This window comes from Festucalex cinctus, chromosome 11, assembly GCF_051991245.1.
Source record: "Festucalex cinctus isolate MCC-2025b chromosome 11, RoL_Fcin_1.0, whole genome shotgun sequence".
Lineage (NCBI taxonomy): Eukaryota > Metazoa > Chordata > Actinopteri > Syngnathiformes > Syngnathidae > Festucalex > Festucalex cinctus.
In genome coordinates, this window is record NC_135421.1 from 9,295,443 (window position 1) to 9,316,845 (window position 21,403).

The 21,403-nt window shown below is 39.9% G+C and overlaps 1 protein-coding gene across 4 annotated transcripts in view; it reads right to left on the reverse strand.

Moving 5' to 3' along the window:
• Positions 1-21,403, reverse strand: part of dgkg (diacylglycerol kinase, gamma) — a 106,404-nt gene that overhangs the window by 42,666 nt on the left and 42,335 nt on the right. For all 4 annotated transcript variants that reach the window (XM_077537326.1, XM_077537325.1, XM_077537327.1 and 1 more), the window contains 6 exons: positions 21,068-21,178; positions 19,996-20,069; positions 18,416-18,490; positions 15,201-15,286; positions 14,814-14,903; positions 12,835-12,995 (listed from right to left, as the gene is read on the reverse strand). In XM_077537326.1, coding sequence (XP_077393452.1) covers positions 12,835-12,995; positions 14,814-14,903; positions 15,201-15,286; positions 18,416-18,490; positions 19,996-20,069; positions 21,068-21,178 — 597 coding nt within the window. The remainder of the gene's footprint in view (positions 1-12,834; positions 12,996-14,813; positions 14,904-15,200; positions 15,287-18,415; positions 18,491-19,995; positions 20,070-21,067; positions 21,179-21,403) is intronic.

Here is a 21,403-nt window from a genome sequence, read left to right on the forward strand (position 1 = left end):
AACAGACATTGTTGCGGTGGACCGCTGCCAGTTTCTGCTGTTTAATGTGTTTTACACTTATAGACACGTGTGTGTATATGGGCACACTATTCTCTCACTACTGTACTGTACTGTATCACTTAATGGCACAGATGTACTTGTCTAAATAATAACTGGGCTGCAACATTGCTAATTCACTTTAACAAGCACTATCTTAGCTGTCCACAATGAATAGTTACTAACACACGAGAAAGTTATACAACACACCAAACATGAGCTCATTATTCAAAGTATGATGCACGTAACGAAATTACATCACTGAACATTAATTGCAGCCGACTACGGCCGTAGATGTTACATATTAGTGGCATCGATTGAGAGGATAATGTCCCAAATGACGGCAGACATGACGTGAAAAGAGAGACAAAACGAGCAAATAAGCACACTATACTTTAGTGCACTTCTCTACTAATGCCAAACATACGGAAGAGAACATGTTCGTGTAGTTAAACGGTGTTTGAGACACTTAATTTGTTACGGAGCGGACTTTAACGAGGTGCACAACGAGCTGTCAATCAAATCGACGTTGAAGCTTAAGGCACACAATGGCAAACCAGTGCGACAAATAAACACAATATAAAGTAACTAAACGCTATTTAGTGTCACTGTGGCATCTGACTGCATAATAACCGCTATGCAACAAGTAGTGGACGTGACCCAGAATGCAATGTGTGCGTCACGAGAGGTAAATATAATGACGTTACTCTACTCTTAACATGGAACTAGACAATAAAATAATGACAACTGTTAATATTTGGAACCTTTCTAACAAACATTATTTACTTAATTAAGTGAAAATGTGTGTGATTCCCTCCCCGAGTAGTTCAAGTAGCGAATTAGCTACTGGGTGTTAGCCTACATGCTAAGATGAACACACCACTGTTAGCTAGCGGGGATTCAATGCAAGGCAATGCAGCTCCATTCATATAGTGCATTTAATACACAACATAATTCAATGTGTTTAGCTTATCATGGTGAAAAGTTCAGCGGAGTCTCTTCTCTTTTAACTTACCTTCGAAGCATGTGTCTCGCGTTGTGGGTGCGTGTGTGACCGGCTACTGTGATACACGGCATACACTACTGATTGGTTCTGGCTCTTGCACGGCTAACCAATCAAATGCTGCTATGGGCGTTACATTGCTGGAGTTGGACTCCATAACAGACAGAGACGCTCTCGGGGCTGCATTCGAAGCGAAAAGACGGAGTTTTAAATGGATCGCTCATATCGGCCGTCAGATTAATAAAACAGACCGATACCGATATGTACCAATATGTCAAATATCGGCCCCGATTATCGGCCCGACCGATTATCGGTCTATCTCTAATTTTTTTTTTAGAGCTCAGAATTGTTCATTCGGTAGTCTTACCGATTCAACGTCTTATCATCGTTGCTCTTTTTTTTTTTTGTGTGTGTGTGTGCGTTTGCGTGCGTGCGTTTGTGTGCGTGCGTGCGCGTGCGTGTGCGTGCAAATACGTATAAATCTATACTAATTAATTCACCTAAAGCCTTATAAATATCCCATTACCCTTCGCCTTAACCAGGTACTTCAGAATCTTGCCAGAGTCGTGAGGTTTAAATGGTCAGGAGACCAGAGAAAAGGTCAGAAAAAAATAAAGAGAAAAGAAAGATAAATCAAAGTGAAATCCAGCACCGACCAAACACTTCCTGCCTTCCCCATGATTACAAAATCAAAGTCTTACGCCAACCCCGGAAGCCTCTAAATTCCAGCAAATTTAGCGAGATCTCAAGAGACCAGAGGAAAAACTAAAGAGAGGAAGGAGGGAAGGATCGATAAGGCAGAGTGAGATCCATAGAAGCCAGTACATCCAATCCATCAAAGTGAAATCCAGCACCAACAAAACCCCTCCTGCGTGGTTACAAAACCAGAGTCTTATGTCAACCCCAGAAACCTCAAACTTCCAATAAATTGAGATCTCAAGTGACCAGAGGAAAAACTAAAGAGACGAAGGAGGGAAGGATAGATAAAGCAAAGTGAGATCCACAGACACCAGCACCCACTGATTCAAGGGGCTGTGGGAGGGAGAGGCTACTTCTGTTGAGTTTCAGTAGATGCTGGTGCGACGGATCTGGCATGCATAAGGACCACCACCAAAGAAAGAAGCCGTCAACCGCGGTCCAGCAAAGCGAGCACCGCCCCCCCCCCCCCGAAATCCCGCGGCAGCACCAAGGCCACCCCCAAGCCACCCGAGCGGACGCCGGTCGGCGAGCCGACCCAGACGCCCGGAACACCCCCGCCCCAGCCCCGGCCCACACCCCTGAGCCCAAGGCCGCAGAACGAGGCCCAGCGGGCCCCCACAGCGCCCCACCGGTCCCCAGCCCCCATCCCCCCACGACCCCCGCGCACCCCACCCAAACCCGCCACCCACCACGACCCAGGCCCCACCACCCCCGGCCACCAAACCACCGAACACACCCCGACCCCCAACACCCAAACCCCCACCCACCCATACCTCCACCCCCCCCAAACAAGCCGCGAACCCGGCCCCCCGCGAGCCCCCCCCCCCCCCCCCCCCCCCGGGCGACAAGGGAAAAGGGACCGGGAGGCAGAGGAGGATGGGCGGGAGGAGGCGAGGAGGGAGAGGCGACGGGGGGGAGGAAGGGGGGGGGGGGGGGAGAGGGAGCCACGGGGCACACCAGAGGCCCACCCGCCCCGAACCGCGCCGCCGGGCACGGAGCAGCGGACCGCGCCGGGACGGCGCCGCCCCGGGCACCAGGGAAAGCACCCCAACACCGCACCCCACAGGGGGCCCAGGGAGCGGCCAAGACGCAACCGCTACCGAGCAGACAACGGGGTGGGGGGGGGCAGAACCACCCCCGCCCGACCACAGGGGATGGCGTCAAGAAAATTGACTAATTAGCATGCAGTAACACCAAGTGTTGATGCTTAGTGCCCACTAGAAATAACTCTTAAGGAGTTAGTGAGTATAGTGTCGTATAGTGTGGTATGCTCGAGCCCACTAGCAGCAACTAGGTTCCTGACTATATAAAAATAAAAACAATCAGATACAAAATACCAAATACAGAAGCAGCGAAAACAGAAGTTGTAACGATGTGGTGGCTCTCGTTAACAGGCAGAATCTTGGCAGGATTAATTTGCAAAATTAAGATTAAAATATTCTATGTACATAGACCATATTTGTTTAAATCTTGATACTTGATTTTTATTTAAGGCAGAGATTTTTTCCATTGAGATATAATTTATTAGTAAGTTTAACCAGTGGTTGATATTTAGAGATTGTTTATTTTTCCAATTGACAAGGATTATTTTTTTAGCAATAGTAAGGGCTATAAATATAGATTGGGATTGTTTACATGGTAGCTCAGTTATTGTTAAGTCACCTAGTAAACACAATCTTGGAGATAAAGGAAGCCTACAGTTTAATATATCAGCGAGCTTTTCCAAGATTTTAGTCCAGAATATTGGAATATTTTTTAATGTTGATCAAACAGGATGTGTTACCAGGCAGACAGGACAAATTAATAGAAACTCGTGGAGACGATGAATTAGCATACATGAAATGAGCAATGCTAGTGTTACAAATTACAATTGGACGCAAGCTGGCAACAACACATCCCAAAAACACTTAAATAGAACGAATGTGGTGCGGATGCGTTGACGGCATTGTGTTAACATCTGGACACGCTGGGCCCTCAGCTGAACCCAACGACATTAGACACATAGCGTTGCATGGAATGACCCCAAACGTCTGAGTCATTATTTCGATCTGGTGGGCCAATTTATTAGCCCTGGCTCGCTATAACTAATGTAATTAATCAGCAAAACAACAAGTCTTGTATATTTCATACAGTAAGTAGCATGTGGGGGGGTGGAGTCAAAGCAGCATGAATCCACAGCTGGAGACGATTATATCCGACGATGTTTGTTTCCTCATTCTTGTAAAACTCGTGACTTGCATAATCTTGACAAACAAGTTTGTGGTACTGTCTGTAACCATGACGACCATCCATTCCAGTCTCGATTCAAAAGTTCATTCATTCATCATTCATTTCATATTTTGTTAAACAACTTTCATGGTACAGAATACAGATACTACTTACATTAAGTTTTCAGGTAAAATTTCAGGATGAGCCTAAAACTCACTGTGACCTTTGTAGGTAAACTCATTTTGATCTTCTCAAAACTTTGGAATGCACATACAATTGTTCAATGTTTCAGTACTTTTGTACAACTTGTCTTCCAACAAGAAGCTGAATAGCAAAATTTTCAACGACGCCCACTTCGAAGCCTCTCTGCATCTCTTAAAACCTGCTGATAACCACCTGAGACATTACAGCTGTACTTTTACGTGACCAACCTCTATTAACTAATTAGTTACTACACTTGTTAACCCATTACATGTAAAACCTTCCATGAGTATCTTTGCTGAGAGAGCATGTAGGCATATCCGCAAAAACAAATTGTGTGCAAGAGGATATGTGTGTGTGCATGCATTGGAGTATTGCTGGCATTCAGTGAAGGTCAGGGGAAGTATCAGTGACAGGAAGTCAGCAGCTGCCAGGTCCACGCCAGGTTATGAATAATGGACGGTAATGAATAACCATGCTGAGAGACACCTGCCGACTCTTGAAGACCAGAGGAACTCTGCTCAAGAGCACTAAGGTCACACACGTGGCCCAACGACAAGTTGACACACTTTTGTTCATTTGTACTCCTCACTGGTATTTTGTTGTTGTTGAAATTAGCAAACTGTCTAGGGAATATACCAAAGCAACAGGAGGCACTGGCTATATAGTATTTTTGCCTATCAGAATCGTGAAGAACGTAATTTATGGAAAATGCAAAACAACAAGGGTGAACCGAGGACTTGTGGTGTACCACTGGTACTGTATTTACGTTGGCATTAAACTTAATACGGGATCTTTTTCAAGTTCGTTTTTCTTTAAGATTGTTTTTCCATTGTTAGGCTATAAAATGACACTGTTGTAAACAAAATTTTACATCGAAATCAACTTCTTCTATTTACAAGTAGCTATTTAGTATTCTATTTACTTTATCTATACCTAGAAATCAATCTAAATTAGTAATTGTCTGGTGACTAGACAATTACTTAGATTGATTTCTAGTTTATACAGAAATTAGTCAATTAATTAGTTGGACGGTTAGCTGCTATCTATGCTATCCACTTAGTCAGTTCATTAGTTAGCTAGTTTGTTCGCCAGTCAGAAATTTAGCCTACTCTTCTTTTGCCAACTGCGCTAGATCTCTCAGATTTGACGGGTGCCTCTTCCCAGCTGCTCTTTTGAGAAATTTCCACAGGTGTTCTCTGGGATTTAAATCAGGACTCATTGCTGGCCAATTCAAAACTCTCTAGCGCTTTTTCCTAAGTCTGCTTGTGGTCAATATCCTGCTGTAAGACCCACCCCACTCTGATGGAGACCGAGCCCTACATTGCACTCCAAAATTCTTCGGTAGTCTTCAGATTTCATGATGCTATGCTTACAGTCAAGACATTTGGTACCAGAAACGGCAAAACAACCTCAAAACATTAGTGAACCTGCAGCATGTTTGGCCATAGGGACCGTGTTCTTTTCTTTGAAGACTACACTACAGTAACTACTTTGACCTCATCTGTCCACAGTACATTCTCCCAGAAGGATTTTGGCTTCTACAGGTATGTGTTGTCAAACTCCAGCCTGACTTTTATTTGTGTCTGTTGCAGTGGGTGTCCAACCACAGCATCTCTTTTCATTCAAATGGAAATGGAGCGTGTGAGCTTCAGGTAACCTTGAATTTGTTTGCAAGTGAATTGAGGTGCTTTGTTCACAATTTTAACAATCTTTTGTTGCGATCTTTCATGATTTTTTCCCCTCTTCCATCCACATTCAAGGAGGTCAGCTACAGTGCCATGGGCTGTGAAATTCTTGCTGATTCCCTGATGTTGCGCACAGTAGACACAGGGACATTCGGATCTCTGGAGATGATTTTATAGCCTTGAGATTGGCCATGCTTTTCCACAGTTTTTGGTTTTCACATCCTCTGACAGTTTCTCCGTGCTCAATGTGGTATACAGACACACGCACAAAGGCTGAGTCACTGTTTCCCCATTTTAATTGGCGTAACTTCTTAAATGCCAAGAAATAAATGTGGATACAGAAGAATTTGTAATTGTTGCAATTTTCTGAGAGAACTTACAGCACAGAATTTCCAAGAGACACTCGTGTTCTTAAGACTAACATTGTTTATGGCTATTACTTAATTAGCTAAACAATTGGGTAATAATTTAGATGCGACCAAGCTAGTTAGGTATTTTGTTATTTGCTAACAATCTTATCAATTTGGTGCTTGGCTGCTAGCTATACAATGAGCAAGGGAATTAGTTACTTAGCTAGCTAGTTAGCTAAGGGACTTAGCTACTCCCTATCTGCTATCCATATACATAATTGGTTCATTGGTTAGTGGTTCAACTGCTATCTAACTAGTTAATTAGTTAGCAAGATAGTTAATTTCCTAGCCATGATGTAAGTTAACTGTTAGCAAAATTTATCTAGCTTAAAATAGTTTGTTAGTTGGTTAGCGCTTTTAATTCATTTTAAATCTACTTTGATTATTGCATCATTGTTTTGTTAAAGCCTACATATTCTGCCTGTCAACCAATCTGAATGAATGCCCAGGATGTTTTTACATTCAGCACTTAAGTTACGCGCTTATACGCATCATAAAAGGTGCGGCACAGTCGACACCATCTTGGCAAGCGATCAAGCGTAGTGTTGTGGTACACATTCGGAAATGGCAAGGTGCCCCCACCCCTGCCAACACGTCAAGACCCCAACAACATGATCTCTCTCTCTCTCTCTCTTTTTTTTCACCAGCAACCATGGCTAGCTAGTGGTGTGGCCTTACTAGCGTGCACTTTGCATTGTCACTAACCACAGTTTTGTTGTTGGATAGGAGTTATGCACAACCAAGTTCTGCATTCTGTCCAACTCTTCTAAAGGTGAGTCAGGTGTTTAATATACCCAATGCCATGAGAAACTTTTTATAACGTTGAATGTGTATGTGATGTACGCACGTGTGTGGCCAGCCTGGCCTTAGGGCCTATTTTAAAAAATCCATCCATCCATCCATCCATCCATCCATCACCACTTATCTGGAGTCTGGTTGCAGGGACAACAGCTTTTAGCAGAGAAGCCCAGACTTCCCTCTCCCCAGCCACTTCATTTAGCTCAACCGGCAGGATCCCAAGGTGTTTCCAGGCCAGCCGAAAGACATATGCCACTTTTCCACTAGACCCGAACAGCACATCACCACACCGCACGGACTGGCCCGACACCAGAAGGCGTCCATTGTATGTCCATTACAACAGCGGTTTGGTGGGATGGGTCCGGGATCAATTGAACCGTCCGAGCATGCACACTTGCAGCGTGTATGGATCTGCCATAAGATTTAACGAATGGAAAGTCTCAGCCACTATTTTTGGGGGGATTCAAAATATGAATTGCCATTGCATGATGTGGCAACATCACAAAGTACAGTCTATCAAATGCACAAGAAGCATTCACATATAGAAAATGCTATTTCCAGGTTTAAACCAGCGAAACAAAGGTGGCCACTAGCCGGCCAGCATCGAGTCAAAAATACCCATACATCAACATTGAACCATATTTACAATCGATGAAATACTGCGATGATGATGACAAGGCCCCACTTGGCTCCAGATCACCAGCGCTTCAGAACCACCTCTGAGATGGTTCTAAATTGGAATGGAACCGCAAACATCCGGGGGAAACCAACTGACTCGGTATGGAACCGGGTTAGTGGAAAAGCGGCAGTATTCTCTCCAGCATGTCCTGTCACGACTATGAGGTGGGTTGACAAGTGCAGGAGGCAAACAAGTCTGAGGTGCTCAAAAAGGTGTAATTTAATCAAACAAAACAAACGGGGAAAACAGGGTACTTAGTAACTAAGAAAAACAATAAAATCCAGAAGGGGAAAACAATACAAGACGTGGCGGAACAATGGAAGCATGAACGTGGGGAAACAAGAACAATGAACCAACAAGAACTGAACCGAAAACAGGTGACTAAATACACACACTAATTGGCAATGATTAGACACAGCTGGGCAAGACACAAGTGGCAGGGGGTGCTGATTGGTTGACACATGAGGAAGGGCAGGCAAACACAGGTGGACATGACAAGGCTTAACAAGTAGGGGAGACAAGGAAATCACAAGAAAACAAACTACAATAGAACCAAAAGTAAACCCAAAAACCAACCCCTAAACCCAAACCATGACATGTCCTGGGTCCTCCCCAGGGTCTCCTGCCAGTGGGACATGCCCGGAACACCTCTCCAGGGAGGCATCCAAACCAGATGCCCGAGCCACCTTAGCTGGCACCTCTCAACGTGGAGGAATAGTGGCTCGACTCCGAGTCCCTCCTGGATGACCGAGCATCTCTAAGGGAGAGCCCAGACACCCTGAGGAGGAAACTCATTTTGGCCGCTTGTATCTGGGATCTTGTTCTTTTGGTCATTACCTACAGCTATTTAAAACAAAGAAAAGGGAAAAAAAAAAAAAAAAAACAGATGAAAAATCAATCCAGTAATCGACATCTGTCAGTGTGGAAAGAGTTACAAAGCCACTGCTAAAGCTTGAGGACTCAAATAAACCACGCTGAGAGCCATTATCCACAAATGGAGAAAACATGGAACAGTGCTAAACCTTCCTAGGAGTGTTCAGCCTACCATTACATCAGACTCATGTAGGAGGCCACAAAGGAATTCAGGACAACATCTAAAGAACTGTAGACCAAAAGTTCCGAAGCGAAAAACACTGCTGACCAAAAAAAGACATCAAATCTTCTCTTACTTTCACAAAAAATAAAATGAATCTGATTGATTCCGAAGACTTTTGTGCTTCTGAGACTACACACCAGCACTACTGTATAGTGGATTGCGAATAAGTCCTAAAACAGTCCAACTAATTCTGATATCTAGCTCGCTAGCTCGTTATTGGGCGAATTAGGTGAACGTGCTACTATAAAACTACCATTAGTGCTTGTAATTGTAATATATCATATCATCTTTAAAGTGAATTGTAGGATTCTCAGAGGGAAAAAAAAAAAAAAAAAAAGTTTTCACAGCATGACTACAAGAATAAAAAAACAGACGCTAGCATGATTTGTCATCACATTGGACAAGCCCACCACATGCTCCACACCATGTAGCCAAGTCAACGTCATGTACTGTAACTGTGGAAGCGCTCACATTGAGCCTGATGTCACCATGGCTCCCAAAACGTTGAAGCACAAGATTAGCCAAGCAGATTGGAGGGCCTCTTACGGTGACGTGGTGGACTGAGTCACAGCGGCTGGTTTGCTCAGGTGTCCAGATAGGCAGCCATCTGTCGCCATTACACCCGCTAGGCTCCACGATCTGTCACCCTGGCTTTTACATAGCTACTGTAGTGCATTTATTATGTGTCTCAACCTGTGCCCATTTATATATATTTGTCCATGGTCCATTGTTCATCAATAAAGGAATGTGGATATACATTTTATTTATTTAGTGACTTTTGGAACTCGTTTAGTTATTTATTTTATTATTATTTTTTCAAAGTAAGTAGCTACACATTAACAAATCAACCCAGTTAACTAGCCAGTAGCTACTTAGAGCTACAAGTTAGTTGATAGCCAGGTATTTAGCTCGCCAGTTAGTTAGCTATATAGCCACATTACACAGTTTGTTAATTAGAGCGCTAGATGCTATCAAAATGGCTAGTTGATAGCTAGTTAATAAGCAGTGAGTTAGTTATTTAGGGCACATTCTGAAATGAACTCAGAGCACGCGCTAGTTCACTCCAACCGTTCAAAAACTGTGTTGCTCAAATTTGCTGTATGGAAATTCAGGGGTACGTTCACTAAGAATGCGCTGCATCCGCTAAGAGTGCTAAATATTGCTCCACAACTGCACCCGTAGTCTGCTCCCTGTTAACCACCTATTCACTAAGGATATTACTCTAATCATACACCGCCGCAAACACGCCCGCAAATTCTGACAGTTGGGAGCAAATTTGCACCAGATTTACCACGCATTGATGTTGGAACAGTTGGGAGAAAGATGACATTATCAGAAAGCGAGCTTGGACCGAGGAGGTGCAGAAGCGTTTTCCTCATTTAGCGCCATTAAGCTGTAGTAAGCAGAGAGGACAAAGACGTCATTCATTCATAAAATACAAATTATTGGTGCGATAATTTTCTAAAAAATATATATTTTTATTTCAGAGGTTGACGTGGGCATACAGTATATATCATGTAAAAATGATCACAAAATGCCACCCCCCTAACCCCCAACCCATGATCGCTGATCAGCCCGGGTTACGTCATGTGTTAAACCAACAAAGAAAAAAGGACTAAGCTTTACAGGCCATCTTTTTTCTCATACAAACAATTCTCAGAACTTCTCGCCTCCAGGTTTAGTTGTGCTCGCAAGCAGCACACTTCGGAAGGGTTGACGTGCGAGGCCCCGTGGAAGTAACTTGAGCAGGGTATTTTGCTCTAAGATGAACTCATATGCTATTTCAATTTGGCTTTGTAAAGTCCACAAATTACATGAGATTTCTCCAACAAGCTCCAATATAGTCTGTGTTTCTCTATCTTCACACCAGTGGATAAGTTTAATTTTGACAGCCCTAAATATTATTATTAGCACAAATCTTCACCCCAAATTTTTTATTAACGTGAATTACGGTACTTCTTTTGAATGAACTAATTATTTACTAAACTATTATGAAATTCTATATAGTAATATATCTAAACTACCATTAATACAAATTTCACCTGTCATTTGATCAAATTAAATAGATTTGAATTTAAATTTAAATAGATTTGAAATATATTTGAGCGGGAAAATGAAAAGTGACACAACATACAAAGCTGCAACCAGAAGACACAGTTCACACATAGACAAGTGTGCTGTGGGTTCGGTCTGGCAAGCATGCAGACATCAGCGGGAGTGCAGTTGTGTAACATCGCCACAGTGCATCCTCTTCTACCTGTGCACATAATGTCCTCTTTTGGCATTTGTATCTTTTTTTCTTTTCTTTTTTTTTGCTATGATCAACTCTCTACATGCAATGACTAAGAGTTATTTTAATTTGTTCCGTTAAGTTATCGCACTGGAGACACACAGTAAGTAATCAAAAACAACAACAGAAAATGAGAAAGAAACAACACTAATGACTCATCTTAAAATTGGGTTAAACATTACAAATACCATTTGGCGAAAATACACATACAGCTTTGGAAGGTAGTTATCGCTAACTAGTTAGCCAGTTAGTAATTTAGCTAACTAATTTAGCTACTTAGCTAGCCTTCCCCAAACCGTACAGCATACCACCCAATAAAAATAGCACAAAAAGTATGAATAATAAAATAAGATGGTCTCATTTATTAACAAATGTACAGGTGAAATCTAAGCCTCTATAACTGAATTTAAAGATCATACCTTTAAAAGAAGCCACGATTTGTTGTATGAATGACAACAAGAGGATACACAGGTTTATTTTGCCAACTAATGGAAGAGCATTTCATTGTTGCGCCAGTCACTATATATCACTGGCATCGATTGTTTCCCAGCTTGTTCAATAGTCAGGTGATTAGTTAACTGATATCTAATTATTTATCTAACCAATTAGTACATTACCTAGTTACCCTGTTAGTTTGTCTAGATAGCATTTACAATAGTAATTCATTCGGTCTAATTTTCAGCTAGTTTTGAAAATATGATCCAGTTAGTTAGTTAGTTAGTTAGTTAGTTAATAAATAGACGGTATGTAGGTAGCCAGTTAAAAGGTATGATCAGCCAGTTAACTAGCTGCTAAATAATGTCGTTATTTAGTTAGGGAGTGCAATGGCTGTTTTTACAAGTCCACAGCTCAGGCTTCATTCAAGTGAATGTCGACTGCACAGCTGCTGCGTTGCCATGGTGATGCTTCACTACTGACGTGTGGCAACACATACGCGTTCGACTACCCTGAAGATATTTGTGTGTCAACTCCATAAAAAATGTGAATGAGTCCTTTGGCCAGTAACTCCAATGGAACATGAGCTGATAAGAAGATGGGTTGCTCGGTAACAGTAACCTGGTAACCAACCAAATTCACAAATGAAGAAAGTTGTCAGAGAGGGAGCAATTCAATGATGCATCTGCTCTTCGTTAATGGCAAAAGAGACTTGATCATTTTACTGCAAACTAACTGACCATAACATGCCGGTGTCATCTTATTAGGTGTATGTGATTATTACACATTTTGGGTATATTGCAATATGACACAATGTTACTTGTATGTTACTGTATTGAAATCTATTACTTTATTGTAATTTACTATTTAAAAAAATGAAATAAGATTTTATCTAATGAGGTGAGTGCTTCAGTGCTAATATCCATCCATTTTCTTGACCGCTTATTCCTCACAAGGGTCGCGGGGGCTGCTGGCGCCTATCTCAGCTGGCTCTGGGCAGTAGGCAGGGGACACCCTGGACTGGTTGCCAACCGATCGCAGGGCACACAGAGACAAACAACCATCCACACTCACAAGCACACCTAGGGACAATTCGGAGCGCCCAATTAACCTGCCAAGCATGTCTTTGGAATGTGGGAGGAGACCGGAGTACCCGGAGAAGACCCACGCGGGCACGGGGAGAACATGCAAACTCCACCCAGGAAGGTCCGAGCCTGGACTCGAACCGGAGACCTCAGAACTGGGAAGCGGACGTGCTCAGTGCTAATATGTTCCAGTTAAATGTTCTTACCACTCCAATAGAAAAGTAGTTGTTGACGATGTTGTAGGGTACCGGGTCACCCTTCTCCTCCTTGTCATCTGGCACTATGTCGATATTCCAGCGATCCAGCACCACCTCGATACTGTGCTCAATGTCGCGCAGGAACTTTAACAAGCTGCCACCCTCGTATCCTGAAAACATACATTTAGTAGGATTTTAGACACAAACGGAAGCTCATATTTGAGGAATATGTTGCAAGCGCAACCATCCCTGATATTTGGGTGGCATTAGGATCTAATAAAATTATTTATTTTTGTATACTTTCAAACTAAATTCTTTTGAGATTGCTGATTGACATATCGTTGTCCAATTAAAAACACGAAACAGCAATTAAAAAAAAAATGATTTCTGCAAAATGCAATTTTTTTTTCTTTGTGTTCTGAATTAAGAAAAAACTCCCTAAATGTTCGGTACTTTTTATTGGGTCATTGATTGTCAATGTAAAAGCTTTGATAGATTTTCTACTAAATTCTTTTGAACACATGCTACATAGGGCCACTGCCAAGTGAAATTTACAGCCATCCCATTTTTTATTATATTTATGTTTTATTGTATCTATCTACTAAAACTATTTTCTTCTCTTTCAAAATAAAAGAGAACACCAAGCTTCATACTGTATGATTTCCTACAAAATTATTTTGAGAACTGTCGACATAAAAAAAAAAAAAAAAAAAAAAAAAAAGGAAAAATAAAGCTCACCTCGTAAGAAAGAAAAAACATGTCCTGTAACTCAAAATTTCATAGGTGTTGGTTTTATACCTATGAGAAACAATGAACATGTATCTTTAGAATATTTGCTTTGTATTGGACAATGTTTGTTTGTTTATTTGCACAATCTTTAAAAAATACAAATATGGCAGTAAAAAATAAATAAATAAATAAAATAAATACAATAGGTGAAGGTGAGGCAGAAAACCATTATGGGCTTATCATAGACCTCACCTAAGAATAATAAACTAACATTTTAATAACAAAAATATTCTACTATAAAATATAATAATAATATACTAACTACACAAATATACTGATAATATACTGATAGAAACTTGACAGGGTTTAATAAAAAAGACTAATTATACAGGTCAAACATGATATGCAAAATAGGAGGTAACCATGTGAAACTACTTGCTTTAAAAAGTAAAGGTTTAGTCACAATGACTTCTTTTTCCCCCCTGAAAAAGACCCTGAAAATGGAAGTAATAAAATGGCAAACAGAATTCAATGATGGATGTTTATTTTTGTGAAACTGCTTGCATTAAAGCTTAAATAATCACATCTTGATTATTTGGTTCAAAACAATTTGGCGTTGTATAAAGGCAAACTCCAAGACCTAACTCAAAGTAAATGCTTGTTTGTGCCTTTAGCAACTGTTTATAATAATTCTAATCGACCATGGTCCATGAAACTGATAGGTGGTTCTTTGGTACATATCCTGTCAATTTATCTTCAAAACTAAAAATATCGAGCAGGTGGTGATATTTTCTGTCCGGGTGACTCACAGTTGAGCGTTGGCCCAACAGTGTAGCTTGTCACATAAAACGGTAAATCAACTAAATGAATGCATTGCCGCAAGCTCATATTTTAAAAAAAAATATTTGTCTTTTTTATTTTTTTTTAAATTATTTTTATTAACAGGAAGTTGAAACTGTTTGCCCCTATTCTCGAGTGAGAACTCATGATCCAGGCTTTAACTGATTTCCACTTAACTCTTCAATTGCCTTTTTTTTCCTCTTACCTAATGAGGTTACATAAATGCACAATGTTATCTTAATGCCCATGTAATTCCATCATGTGGGTGCATTTCACTTGTGCCGCTTCTAATTTTGTAAACAAGGTTTGCTGGCAGGATCAACGCAAATGAATACTGCTCAATGGTCTGTTTCCAATAGACAATTTGCACTTGAAGTAATGACTTTGCCTGTGTTGTATAGCATGTCGCGCGGTCTCACCTCCCCCCCAGCGGAGGCAGCGTGCCAGGTCGTTGCCTGTCCCCAGCGGCAGAATGGCCACCGGGGGATGCCGGGCGAAGTTGGCCTTGTCTGCAGAGACATATTTCTATTGTCACATTTGCTCACCAGTGACTGAACACGCAATATAAAATGACAGGCTTTTTTCAAAGACGTTTTCATTGACGTTAATATTGGTCAAAATGACCCCACCAGTTTTTAGGAACATTTTTGTGACCGGAGTGTGCATCATGCCTTTGAAGGTTACATCTTACCATACTACATATCAAGGTGATGCACGAAAACATAAAAAAAAAAAAATATATAAAATGTTGCAAGCTAATGCTGAAAATGGACAACATGAATACGTGAATAAAGTTGAACAAGTACCTATACAGTCCAGGATCCAACCAACGGTACCGTCCCCGCCGCATGCAAGCACTCGGAAATCAGGGACGTCGTGAAAAAAGTTGAGCCTAAATGGATAGACGTGTTGTAATGTGTTAGCATCACCAGAGTCAACTTTGATCAATTCTCATTAGCCCAAGTTGAAATATTAAGCACAAACACAATTCTGAGCAGTGACGATGCTCTATAGTCTATGACTAGTGGTGTATACGTATCTAGAAAAAAACCTATTTCAAGTTAACTGTCATTTAAAATCAATTCTTTTGACTGGCCTCTTTTATCCCTTTGCTATTTGTATACATGTGAAAATACAGTAGTGTTTGTAAAACGTGACTAGTAAAGGAATACATACAAAAATGTAAACAAAAACAACCCTCCTGGTAAAAAGGCCAATGACTGTGGGGTCTTGTAGTTTTGACCAAATCATGAATGGGGTCTAGTAAACTAACATTAACAACTGAACTTTAGATTATCAATATATATTGAGAGCAAGCAATGATGTGGATGAGTTTGCTGTAATGGTACGACTCATGTCATTCAGCGGAATTCTCTGTATGAATTCATTTACACATCTATATTTATTTTTTATTTTTTGAGTCTCATTGTTTTTTTTATTTAATTTGACTTTTATTAATTTAGATTTTCTCATACATATATATATATATATATATATATATATATATATATATATATATATATATATATATATATATATATACCCTTTATATTTCTTTTAATTTATCTAATTTTTTAATTAGATTTATTTATCAATTTAGATTTTTATTTTATTTATTCATTTTAAATTTTGGCATTTTTGGTTCTCCATAAGAAATATCAAGACATATCCGTGGAGCTTTTTTTTTTTTTTTTATCTGTTTTTAATTTGATTTTTATATCCATTTTTATTTATTTTAATTTATCTAATTTTTGAATTTGATTTATTTATCATGTTTTCATTTTTATGTATTTATTTATTCATTTTACATTTTGGCATTTTTGGTCCTCCATAAGAAATAACAAGACACATCCGTGGAGCTTTTTTTTCTGCTTTGAATTATATTTTTATATCCATTTTAATTTATTTTCAATGTTGACATTTTTGGTCCTCCATAAGAAAGATGAACACACGTCCGTATAGCATTTTTCTGCGGCGGAATTTGTCTAACCATGTGACAATGTGCACCTCTACAGCAGGGCTGGACTGTCCAAGTGGCATACAGGGCAGATGCCCGTGGGCCGATGTGGTGCTATTCAATTATTATTTTCCTCCATTTTACATCAGCGACCGGCCCACAATTTAGAGGGACCAGCCCATTAAATCGTTATATAGAATGCAAACTGAACCAATAAACATCAGTGGTAGAGGTACGTGGTAGCCAAGAATGGTCAAGAATTGTGCTGGGCCGACGGGCGTAAGTCCAAATGCCAGAGCCAATTATTTGTGCCAGTCCAGCCCTGATCTACAGTCTTAACTGGATACAATAGGTGTGCCAAGAGTGCTATAGATACGGAAGGCCAAGCAAGAAAGGTCACAGCGACATAAAAGCCTAACTCAAGTCACCTACAGTATCTAATTGTGTGCCCAAAATGTAACCATATACCTTTCCATTAAATTGCCCTCAATTTCCAGTTATCTCTCACAAATTCCAATAATTCCCATGGAAAGCACCCAATTTGGAAAAGTTGGAAAGTTCCCCAGCTTGCTTCCCATTGAAATTTACCAATGTTTTGTAAAAATTTACTGGAGATTTTCCATATCTTTCCAAACCTAGGTATGAGATGAAGAGAGACTATCCATCCATCCACATATGCACACTCCACCTTCACCATCTTCTCCCGAGTTTCCTATGCGGCCACAGGGCACACACGTGACCTTCAAAGGGACCTTTCATGTGAGTGGGACAAAGGTGTCGATGGAGGCTTTCATCTGTGGCAGCTGCACGCGGCCAAAGACGCCTTTCACTCAAGCCAGCCACCTGGTGCTCAGCGGATCATTAATGCCCACATTTAGGCCACAATCATACTGAATTTATATTACACACCTTGGGAATGAAAATCTTTTATGTACAGTCGTGATGTTGACAATTTGCAATATTCATCCATCCATGCATCCAATATTGTTCAGCATAATTCTGGCAAGTCTTTTAGGATTTTATTTACATGTAAATTTGTATATAAAAATGTGTCATGGGTTTATTTTTAAAAGGTAAAAAAATGAAAATATATTCACTGGTATTGGTAAATATAAAATACAGGTACAGTACACGGAATACAAAATGTAATTACATCTGGCAAATCATTTTTTTATTTTATACATCAATGTGTGACTGTATTTTTTATTTTATTTATTTTTTTAGTGAAATCCTTCCAGTTTGTATTTATTTCTATATAAGTCTGTATTTGTAATGGATAAAATATGAAAAAACATTTTTTTTTCCTAATTTGTATTTTTCATAGATAAAAAATGAATGACATTCTTTAGAATTCTACGTTTCCATTAATTATATGTGAATCTAAAAATGTGTAAAAAAAAAAAAAGAAAAAAAAAGAAAAAAAAAGTGTGAACTCTTGATTCTAATTTTTTTTTAAATAATGTGGCGGGCCAAATCTGGACCCCTGGCCTTGAGTTTGACACCTGTCAATTAGATTCTAACATAGCAGAATAGCAGATACCATTTCACATCATCACGTTTCTATCTCTGTCAAATCTCATCAGTGTACTTTTTTTTTTGCATTCATGGCGGATTATGATGAAGAAAATTCATATCTGTGGCACTGCTGGGAATCGGGCAATAGCGCGGGGCTTGGGTGTTGAAGTTTGTGTACATATGAGTCACTTCCATTGTCTATATCACTGTGAAACGTTCATTAATCCTCTTAAAACTGATTGTCTGTTCTGCACTGGGATTTTTATGAGCGACCGTCTAAAAACAAGCGCGCGTTAGTGGGCCAAAAACAATCTCCGTCTCACCTCGCTGCCAGCTGAGCCTGTTGCTAAGGCACCATGGCAACACTCGGCCTCTTTTGAGAGACAAGTTAACCCTGTAGGCAACCTACATCCATTTGATTGTGTACTTAATGTTGTGGCTGGTGAGTGTCATTTGAGTTATTTGTGATCTAAAATCAATTGTTTCTCAAGGAGACTGAGGATGTTGATAATTAATGGAATTAAATCAAGTTAATGGATAAGCATTTACCTGAGTGCTGGGCCACCTTGGTCCAAACTATGCACCTGCCGTGGGTTTAGAAGATACCGGAACTTCCTGAGAACCCTGAAACGAGGAGAAGCGACCACTCTTTAACGGCCAAAAAGGAAAAGAAAATCTTGTTATACACTTGTCATTTCAATATTGTTTATTATTATCTATTTAAATATTTTAGATGAGTAAAAAAAAAGTCTAGAAAACAAATTGTCTTTTGGGTTTCTTTATATTCAAATACACACAAGTATTACAGAGCATTCTACATAAGAGTGGTCTGTGAGATAGTGTGCAGTAAATTATCATGGGAAGATTTTTATGAAGCCTTCGGGGAGGTGAGTTACATAGAAAGAAGAGTAGTCTAAAAACAAAGAGGTACTTTTCTGTGTAGGCTTATCTTCCAAGGCCATTCCGTTATACCTTCATGTACAGCAGTGCTTCTCAAATAGTATTATAATATTAATAAATAAATATAATATTGTTAATTTATTTATTTGCAAATACTATCATTTTGAATTTGATGCTTGCAACAAGTTCCAAAAATTCTGGGAAAGGGAAGGGGCAAGAAAAGACTAGAAAAGTTGAGAAATGCTACAACAAACAAACTAACAAACAAAACCTGTTTGGAACATTACACAGTTGAACAGGTTAATTAGAAACAGATGAGTGGCATGACTGGATATAAAAAGGAGCATCCCCGAAAGGCTCAGTTGTTCACATGCAAAGTTGGAGCAAGGTTCATCGCTTTGTGAACACCGAACAACCCAGAAAATCTGCACATAACCACAAGGTCCGACAACCAACCCCGAATGCCCGTGACCTCTGATCCCACAGGCTTTAAAAACCAGCATCACTGTATAAATGATATTACTACATGCGTTCAGGAACACTTCAGCAAAACCAACATCAGGTAACAGAGTTCATCGTGACATCTACAAATACAAGTTAAAACGCTACCCTGCAAAACAAACACCATATATCAATAACACCCAAGAATACAACAAGCCTATTTTGATGAAGGAGGGAGTTCAAAGTACAACTAACAGATATCTGTTTCCAAATTTAAGGAGCAAAATTAAATAGTCATCAGAAATATTTTCAGTTACTAGAAAAAAAATCGTACATTGTTATTTCCTGCCAATGGTAAAAACACATCCCATATATCAACATAATACTTTTGTCTATACATTGACCTTTGCCCTCTCAAACTGAATTCAGTCCTGTACGCACGCCAGTTTCCTGTGACCTTCGTAGAGTTATACAACTAATACAGTGAACTCTGTTTTCTGAATAACACACATATAATTCCTGTCATGTGTCCTGTATGCCCTGACCAAACAATACATGCTGACTGATGCAACATAGTTTGCACACAGAAACCAATTATGTAAACTATTGGTGAGCAAGCGTCCCTCTTAGTAAAATTAAAAAGTTTCTGAAAGCACAACTGAAACTAATGGAGGAATAGATGTTGTAGATGATGACCGCAATGTATCTCAATGGACATCTTTAGTCATTAGCACTATTTGATGAATACAGTGTATATGAGAAAATGCAATATAAAATAGCAATCTCACCGTTCCCCCTGTCTTCCGCCACTTTTAGGATTGACCAGCACCAGCAGAGGATGAGTGCCTGGGAAGGGTGAGATCTGGAGAGAAGAAGGTGAATCAACAAGGTGAAATTCTTTAGTCTTCAGTGCAAGTTCTGGTTTTGGTTGGAGATATGGCCTGAACAAGGAATTACACTGATCAGCAGCAAATTTTAAGCAGAGAAGGCTTTATGTGTCCCATATGCATGTGTGACTGATTTAAAAAAAAAAAAAAAAAAAAAAAAAAAAAAAATTCTTTAAGTTTTCTCCTAGCACGTCGTGTTTTTTTTTTAAATAGATATTGTTTCAGACGTTTCAGAAAAAATTCTGTTGCTGAAACTAACTCTTAATTCATAAACATTACTATATTACATATAATATGATTGTTATTATATTATGATCATTATGAAAATGTCAGGTTGACCTGTTTGACATTTATTAAACACTACAAAAAGGAGAGAAGACAGTCAGTTCAAAACTCGCAAGGAGAGCGGAGAGGAACTGACTAATAAAATTTACTACTGCACTCTTTGGAAAATCCCCTTCTTATTCTCTCTTTTTAGTTGGTTTCCACGCCCCTAGTTACATAAGTGTTCCAACCCTAATAATGCAAATGCAAAACATAGTTGGGACACAGTGTACTTGTTTGTCAATGTGTGTGTGTGTGCATGTGAGTGGACAATTGCTGAGTACATGTGTGGTCAAGTTTGCAATCATTTCTTAACAGAAAACAGGCGGCCTCAGCAGACTGGCTCTAACCATTCTGCTGCATTAGATGTTCTGGTTCTTGTGCTTCTTGAGTCATCTTCTGTTAAGATAACATATAGCTAGGCTATGTGAATGTGAGTGTGGAGCAGAGCAAAGCATTCTTCATTGCAAGCAGAAGCATTCTTTATTGCAGCAAATGTATGATAACTTATATTTACAATTATTCCTACAGAAAATCTGATGTTCTAGAGAAAAAACAAGCATTTGGTATCAGTGCAAAAAGAATCATCTAGAAAAATGTACTTGCATCTCCGATATAAAAAATTTAAATATGCGTTGACCAGTGTTACCTGCAGTGCTTGTCCGTCTCCAGGTGAGAATTTGAACACCTGGTTGATGTCATCCGGGCTGGTGCAGGAAGGCGATTCACCCTCTCCGCGTTTGGCCCCAGACTGGCGGTCCTGCAGACAAGACCGGTGATAAATGAGGCGACTTCTGTCTCTGACTGAATCATTTTCAAAGTTTGAAATGGAAGCAGGTGTTTGCTGAACTCAGCGTGACACTCTGACTGGCATATGCACCTGCTGTTCACACCTGAAAGTGACATGTGATCTTTTTCAAAGGCAAATGAGTGACGTGTTTGTTGACAGGGTAAATCGGGGAGAGGCTATGGGTTGTCTTTCATA